Source organism: Rana temporaria, chromosome 1 (assembly GCF_905171775.1).
Source record: "Rana temporaria chromosome 1, aRanTem1.1, whole genome shotgun sequence".
Taxonomy (NCBI): Eukaryota; Metazoa; Chordata; class Amphibia; order Anura; family Ranidae; genus Rana; species Rana temporaria.
Genome location: NC_053489.1, coordinates 540,345,843 through 540,354,545, shown reverse-complemented (window position 1 = coordinate 540,354,545; position 8,703 = coordinate 540,345,843). Strand labels below are relative to the sequence as shown.

General features: G+C 44.4%; 1 protein-coding gene across 1 annotated transcript in view; it reads right to left on the bottom strand.

Moving 5' to 3' along the window:
* Positions 1-413: 413 nt before the first annotated feature.
* Positions 414-8,703, bottom strand: part of CPE (carboxypeptidase E) — an 81,362-nt gene continuing 73,072 nt past the window's right edge. The window contains exons 8-9 of the mRNA XM_040332840.1: positions 5,301-5,419; positions 414-1,113 (exon numbers count right to left, since the gene is read on the bottom strand). Of these exons, the coding sequence (XP_040188774.1) occupies positions 1,015-1,113; positions 5,301-5,419 (218 nt within the window). The 3' untranslated portion in view covers positions 414-1,014. The remainder of the gene's footprint in view (positions 1,114-5,300; positions 5,420-8,703) is intronic.

The following is an 8,703-nucleotide window of genomic DNA, read 5'->3' as shown; positions in this document are numbered from 1 at the left end:
ACTTCACTGGGTGTATGAAGGGTATACATAGACTTTAATTGAACAAGTTGAAGTTAGAAGACGATTGTCTACCATGCACAGCTGCACCGGATTTTGCACTCTCCAGTTTTAGTAAATAAACCCTAGACTCTTTAGGGTCTGTCTGAGTTGAACCCACATAACCTATCAATAGGTTTTAAAGTTTCAGGAGGAGACCCACACAAGCAAAAGAAGAACATATGTTCTATTGCAGACAAACTAAGACCTCAAAGCTAACCACTGTGCTTCATGCCATTAACCCTTGGACTGCATTAGTAAATAAGCTTATATATGTTGCCTTCAGTCATCTTCTATATTGATATTGCTCCCATCACCAAGGCTAAATCAACAACAGCTGCATTACAGACATAATCTATCCCAGTATTAACATGTGCTTGTGTTTTTTCGGTTTTATATTAAGATAAGTCCACAGTGTCATCTAGTAATGAAATGCTCATTTTTTGAGGCAACATAATGATGTAATTCACATTCAGAAGAAAATCAAATATAAACAACACGACTCAATCATTACAGATATACATTTCTTCTTCCAGAGCCCATTTCTACATACATACTGCCAAGATATTTTTGGCAACAGCTGTGCTATACTATTGTGTAAATTAGAATATGTTTTACAACACATGGCTTGGGCATAGAATATTGCATTTCTACTGAAACAGCCAACATCTTGACTCTTATGTTGGGTAGAAAATTGAAGCTGTCACTCAGACGTTGTCACAGAATTGTTGTGCCAAGTTCTATAGTAACCCTAGCGTAGAGTCTAGCATTTCTAAAGAGTGCAGGTTCATAATCAGATTATCACAAAAACAAAGAGAACAGAGGCTGAAAGATCAAAATCACACATTGTCAATTATCTATAGGAATGAGTTTTGGGCATATTTATGCATTTATATAAACTCATTTCTATACATATATAGTCCACAGTACTGCATACCAACTGAACATATAAATTAAAAGGACGTTATTATTGTTTTCTTAAAAATTCAAAGTCTGGGACATCATCTTCCACCATTCCATCAGCTCTTCCTTTTCCTCCTCTTTTCTTTCCGATAAGGACTCCAAATCAAAATCAATCTGTGTAAAAGAAAAAAAGATACTGAATAAAAAGAACCTGGGAGCAGCAGAGAAAATAACAGCGTGGGAGCAGCAGGGAAAATACATCTCACCCCTGGCATAATTCACATTTTGATGTAAGATTATTAAACATATCATGGGGCGGGCCCACTTATAAGTGCCCATTCACACTACTGCGACTTGGGATCCGACTTGTGTCGCCCCGAGTCGTGCGACATGAGAAATTACATTAAAGTGCATGAGAGTCGTCTTAATGCACACTACTGAAGTCGCTCCAACTTCAGAAAAGGTTCCTGTACTCCTTCTAGGCCACTTGTACCCATTGATTTCAATGGAAGTTGCCTCCAAAGTCGGAACAGTGTCATTAAGGTAAAAAAACATCTGATGATGCTGCCCCCCCCGCCCCCCCCCCGAGACCCCGTTTTACTTACCTGACCCCTCGAAAGTCCCGTGCTCGGTCCCGAGATCCTCTTCAACGCTCAGCCTGGCCACTGATTGGCTAGAGCGAAAGGATTGAGAGCAGCGCAGCCATTGGCTGGTGCTGCTGTCAATCACATCCAGTGACGCGGCGCGCCGAGGGGTGGGGCCGAGTGATACAGTGAGCGGCAATGGCCGCTCGCTGTATCACGGGAGCGCGCCCGCAAGGACTTATGACCATGCGAGCTCTCTCGCATGACTGTGGTGAGTAATTGCAGAGAGGACCAGAGACAGCCGCCGAGGGACCCCAGAAGACGTGGATCGGGGCCACTCTGTGCAAAACGAACTGCACAGTGGAGGTAAGTATAACATGTTTGTTATTTTAAAGATATTTTTTTTTTTACTATAGTAACCCTTTAATTGAAGCAACTCTATAGGAAGAGAAAATAGTTTTCTCAGGTAGACCCCTCCCTCCCACAGAGCTGATTATTGTTTGATTGGCCACTGGCAAAGTTGCCTGTCCTGGAGGCGACTCGAAGTTGCCTCAAAGTTGCATCGCAAAGTCGCGCCAACTTTCAGGTCATTGTAGTGTGAACCGGTGATCTGCCGATATGGTTTCTCCCATCGATATGGTTCCCTGCTTGACTGCGCAGGCGCAGACAAAGGCGATGGAAATCACCGAACCTGATCAGATGTAGCAACAGGTCCAGGCGACGTGGAATTTACTGTAGGTGGCCAGTCGGCCTTGCTTCGCTGGGACGGCTCGCTGCGCTCGCTCGGTCTCCTGGCTCTTTTTTTAACATCCTCCAATCCACAGGGATGGTAAGGAATGAGCCTAGATGCCGCCCGAGCCATGCAGCTGGTCAGCTGGTCAGGTTCGGAGATTTCCGTGGGCTTTGTCTGCACCTGCGCAGTCAAGCAGGGAACCATATTGATAGGGGAACTAGCTCAACAAGACACGGACACAAAATCAGCAGCATGGCCTTACCAAAACAACACAGCTCCATATTTATAAAGCACTGAACAATACTTTACAAATATACCATTACGCCTGGTTCACACCTATGCATTTAACGTGTTTTCCGTTTTGCAGAAACAGTCCATTTAACATGGTTTCCTATGGATGTACAGTGGAACCTCAGATTACGAGCATAATCTGTTCCGGGAGAATGCTCGTAATTCAAAGTGCTCGCATATCAAAGCGAGTTTCTCCATTGAAGTCAATGGAAACGAAAATAATTAGTTCCGCATTGACTTCAATGGCATGCAAAACCGCATGTGGCAAGAGGTGGGGGCGCCGGAGAGCCTCGGAAACACACGGAAAGGCCCGAGGACAGCTCAGCTGACCTCAGAAAGGCTCGGGAACTGAGTATTTCTGAGCATTTCCGACCGGCTTCGCCCCCCCCCCACCTCAGGCCAAACACAGTACTGCACACCGCTTTGGCTTGAATCCTATTCGTTTTGCAAGACAACACTCACAAACCGAGTTAGGATTTTTAAAAATAGAGTGCTCCTATTGCGAAACGCTCATTAACCGCGTTACTCGCAATCCGAGGTTCCACTGAAGTTCACATCTGTGCATTTTATAGAAAGGGTCTTTTTTCTGGTTTTTGGTTCCAAAGACTTCAATGGATGAAAAGCATGTATTGAAAAACGCAAAATGCACCTATAATATGCAAACTGCAACCTGTATAGGCGTGAATCAGGCCTTATAGTGGATGTAAACCTCAGACATGAAATATGAACAAGGAATACCCCTATAGTGTGTACTTGTTTAAATTAAAGGATAAATTTACTTTTCTCAAAAAAATAATAAAGGCAAAGAAAAAAAAATGCATTTATTATTTATTTTGTTTTAGACCTGTGAAGCATTGCACCCACGATCTGCAGATTGTGGGTGTAATGCCACGCTCCTGCAGACTGTCTGTGTAGATCAACAGAGCTCTGGTAGTTCATCAAGAACTACAAGTCGACAGCCACAGAGGCACTCCTGACATATTTTCCTGAGACCAAGAGAAAAAAGATGACAGGGGAGGGAGCTCCAGCAGATTGACAGCCTCAGATCTGTTCTTTTATGCTGTGTAAAGATGGGGGGGGGGATTGTCCCTTCTCTCTGGTGTAAAGAAGAGAAGATTGCAGATAATCATGTACAACTTATGTAGCAGGGTTTGTTTCATCTCTGTGAATCACCTGAAGCCAGTCGCTTCACTGGATATATGTATGCAAGGGTTTATTTGGAATAGTGATGGTAGGGGGCACTGGATGTGACCTTAAATTGTGTGTTAATACTACTTTAAGACAGTATAACATGGAATCAAGTGAACATATACATAAAGTGAGGGAGCTGCGGTGGCTCAACGCGATTGGCACTGCGCTTACAAGCCATTCACCTCTGCAGCTAGGGGTTCGGATCCCGGTCTCGGCTACATGTGAATTGAGTTTGGTGGTCTCAACCCGGCTCCCGGTGGGTGTGCTATGCGAGGTAAGCCTGCGCTTAGTACGCCCACTCCCCTCCCACAAAAATCACCACACTTACACGCACTCGAAATTGGGTTAACATGCACGCACTTTGACCATGCGGTCTCTAAAAAAGAGAGACGAAGGACTAATGGGGCTGGTTGAGCGGGCAAATCCTCTCACTCCCGTTGGGCTTCAAAGCGGAGCAGGTAGGGCGGGCTGTGTGGGAGGACCCCACCATTGCCACCCGGGGCATGGAGAAAGGTGGCAGATTGCCTCTGGGGGAGGCCTGCCTACTCCCAACTCCTGCAGTCCGGCTCCTCTCTCGAGTACACGCACAAAATACAAAAAAAAAATAAAAAATAAAGTGCAACAATAAATTAAGCAGTTATCAGGCCCTCTGGAGTGCATTAGCAGAGTTCCACCCAAAAGTGGAACTTTCACTTATTATCGGGTGCCACATTTGAGCCTTTCTGGGGGAGGGTGACCTGTTTGTGACAGATCCCCTTCCCCACTTCCGCAGTGAGGTACGTCATAAAACTTTGGTGATAATCTTGATGGATAAACCATAAAAGAAATCCTTCACCACTTGCAATTCAAAGATACCCAAAGTGCTGGAATATGAAATATGTAAGGGTTTTCAACCACTTTAAGTATCCTTAAGCAAGCAGAGCCCCATTAGTTTTTAATAATGGAGGGGGAAGGGGCTTCTGGGAGGTCAGATCCTGTTAACATGACCTGTCAAAGTACTGAAACTGGTCTCTCCCTCTTTCCATTGTGTTTATTAAAGAGGTATACTCTAAATCCTGCTGCCTGTAGTTTATCAGTGTCCTGCAGATAGCATTAAAGTAAAGTCATAATGTGTTAGTATGCATCACATACTAGCACATTATGTAAAACATACCTGCAAACAAAGCTCTACAGGGATGTGATCTCATCGCTGGAGGCCACATCCATCTTCTCGTGTCTTCCTTCCAGGTCCGCGGACTCTGGCTGTGTGACTCACGGGAGCCGCTGCACAGGTCTCTATCGGAAAATCACGGATGGCCGTTCCTTCAGAGCACATGCGCAGATGACGTCATTAGTTGAAATTACAGTAAATATCTCCTAAATGTGCACATTTAGGAGATATTTACAGTACCTAGAGGTAAGCCTTATTATAGGCTTACCTCTAGGTACATTTAATCAATGGGAGTTTACAACCACTTTAAGGGCTCATTCACACCAGGTAGACAAATGCTGCAAAAAGTCTTATTCCCTATCAGAGCAGTTTTCTATTGGTCAATTACAAGAAATCATTAGAACATTATTACCTTGGTAGCAGGACTATAGGCAACAGCAACTTTCTTAGTGATTGCCAGAAAGCCAGGAGCTGAAGCTGTGACTTTGTAGTTTCCAGGTGAAAGAAGCCTCCAGTAATCCCCGTCCTTAGCTAAGAAAAAAACATATAAATACATATTTAAAGCATCTATGGTCAAAATTTAAAATCATATATTCATTTCCACGTCGTATTTCAATTATTTCTAGCTTATTAATCTGAATGATATTGAAGTTTGTAAACTGAAGGAGATTCCCAATTCCTTAAACTCTATGACACCTATTTACCATATCCTGTGAGTAGGCACTGCTGTGTCACACATTTCACAGAGCCTGCCTTCTGAACTACAGAGGAGCTGAGATGAGGAGTTTAAAGGGGTTGTAAAGGTAAAACATGTTTTTCCTAAATAGCTTTCTTTACCTTAGTGCATTCCTCCTTCACTTACCTCATCCTTCGATTTTGCTTTTAAATGTCCTTATTTCTTCTGAGAAATCCTCACTTCCTGTTCTTCTGTCTGTAACTCCACACAGTAATGCAAGGCTTTCTCCCTGGTGTGGAGTGTCGTGCTCGCCCCCTCCCTTGAGGGGGGAGGGGGCGAGCAGGAGAGTCAGGACGCTCTCTACATTGCAGATAGAGAAAGGAGCTGTGTGTTAGTGAGCGTCCTGACTCTCCTGCTCACCCCCTCAAGCGAGAGGGCGAGCACGACACTCCACACCAGGGAGAAAGCCTTGCATTACTGTGTGGAGTTACAGACAGAAGAACAGGAAGTGAGGATTTCTCAGAAGAAATAAGGACATTTAAAAGCAAAATGGAAGGATGAGGTAAGTGAAGGAGGACTGCTCTAAGGTAAAGGAAGCTATTTAGGGAAACATTTTTTTACCTTTACAACCCTCTTTAAGGGGGCCGGAGTCAGTACAGGAATCATGGTTTGCAGGCAGCAAAGTACCATGGGATATATAGTCCATTGAGATGGAGATTAAAAGCAGAGAGGAAGCTGCAAAGCATGCTTCGGATCCAGGAAGTTGTGAAAAGAGACGGTCAGCAGTCAGGCAGCACTCACAACATGAAAGGAGTGAGCTTATATTGGATTGCCAAATATAACTTTTGTTTATATTGCTATTACAATGATGATGTAATAAAATAAATGGGTATGCAGTGACTATAGTTCTCTGTAGATCTATAGTAGATATTCTCTTCAAGGGCTACAGACAGTCCCAGCAGCAGCTGCCCAAGCAAACTTCAGGGGTTCAGCTTGCCTCCTCTGTTACTGCTTTCTCTGCTCTGTAAAGCTGATGGGACAAAGCTGTGGTCATGCTCAGTTACACCTAGAAAACAATTTTTTTTCTCAATTTTTTTGCCCATTGAAGAAGATATTTTACTGGGGCAAGATTATTATCACATGATTACTCACATAAGCCATAAATGAGCGGGTTGAAATGCATCATGGGTGTGGCCTGGGTGGAGTCAGGCTGAACCTGTCCTGTTAATTTACCTTTCGGGCCGGTTGGTGTGCGGCTGTGTTTTTCCCTTTCCAGTATATGCCACAGAGCCAATGAATGGGCTACCTAGCCTCCTGCACCTTTGGATAGGAGTCACCTAAGTTGAAGGATGATTGTCTGGAGCGCCACGCCAAGTTTTTTAGGATTATTCTCGCTTACTGCATAATTCTATCTATATTTTTAAGCCATTTAAGATTTTATTATCAGTGTTTACAAATCATTATTTACAGTTATTTCTTCAAGAAGCAACAGTATAACAGTCAAACAGATGATCTCATGTCTGATGGCCTGCAGCCATTGGCGGCCAACAGTCTTCAAAGAAATTGCCACTAGGTGGTTGCCTTCTTTATATACACTCAGCAAAACTGAGCAATGATGTTAATGCAGCAAGCTGGCCTGAAAGGTATCTAAAGACAGGGGGCTGGATTCATGTAGAATTGCGCTTTTTTTACGGAGGCGCAGGGCAACGATTTTGCCCTGCGCCCCCGCAAAATTACTGCGCTGCCCTTGATTCACGGAGCAGTAGCTCCGTAAATTGCGTGGGCGCGCCGGCAAAATGCCCGGCGCAAGCGCGCACAATTTAAATGATCCCGTAGGGGGCGGGAACCATTTAAATTAGGCGCGTTCCCGCGCCGATCGTAGAGCGCATGCTCCATCTGGAAACTTTCCCGACGTGCATTGCGGCAAATGACGTCGCAAGGACATCATTTGCTTCAAAGTGAACGTGAATGGCGTCCAGCGCCATTCACGAATCACTTACGCAAAGTACGTAAATTTGAAATTGGGAACGACGGGTATACGTAACATTGGCTGCCCCTGCTATTAGGGGCAGCCTTACGTGAAAGACACCGTACGGAAACGACGTAAACTGCGTACGCAGGGCTCGCGCAACGTTGTGAATCGGCGTTAGTATGCAATCTGCATACTATACGCTGAGCACAACGGGAACGCCACCTAGCGGCCATCGCAAGAATGCAGCCTAAGATATGCGTGCATAAGAGCCTTATGCCACGCATATCTTAGGCTGCAGTCGGCGTAACGAGGTTCCTGAATCAGGAGCATTCGTTACGCCGGGGCAAGTAAGCAATTGCGCCTGTGTAACTATGGTTACACAGGCGCAATTGCTTCTTGAATCCAGCCCAGGGAGATTATACCTGCATGCCCAACCATTACCTGTTTAAAGCATATCTAAGCCCAAGAACAAAAATGTAATATAATGCGGCTTACTAGTCCTAAAATGTGAACGCTGCATTCGTTCTCTCTTTTGTCTTTATTTTCACCTACTGATCCTGCCAGCAATTCCTAGGGTGACAACGCTTACACACCGTACTGTATCAACAAAAGAGCACCATTGTCACCCTAGCACATGGCTACAGAAACCTCCCCCTTTCCACCATAACATATGGAGGAGGGGTTCTGTAATTCTCAGAGATGGCTGGGTGCAACGGTGTTGATTTACTAAAGGCAAATAAGCTGTTTACTTTGCAATTGAATTTTTTCTTAGATTAGTGAATAAGGTGAGGTTCTGCTGATTTCCATCATCCAATAATGCGTAAGCAGAAAACCAGTTTTTTTTTTTCTGTCCACATGATTGGGTATTCTTTGCAAAGTAACATTCCCTAAGCTCTGAGGAAAATTCCCTTGCAGTGTGAAACTATTTGTCTTTAGTAAATCAACCCCAAAATAACGGACAAGAGCACAGGCACAGATACTTATGAGAACACAGGAATTCTGGCAAGATCAACAGATTTTTGCACTTAACAACAAACTATAACAAAACACACTGGGCCCAGGTTTTATATGGAGCTTTCCTGGTCCTAACCACAACCCTGAGGCGGCTCTAGGCTTTGTGAGGCCTTAGGCAAAATTTAGACACGAGGCCCCACTCACGCAAGCAGT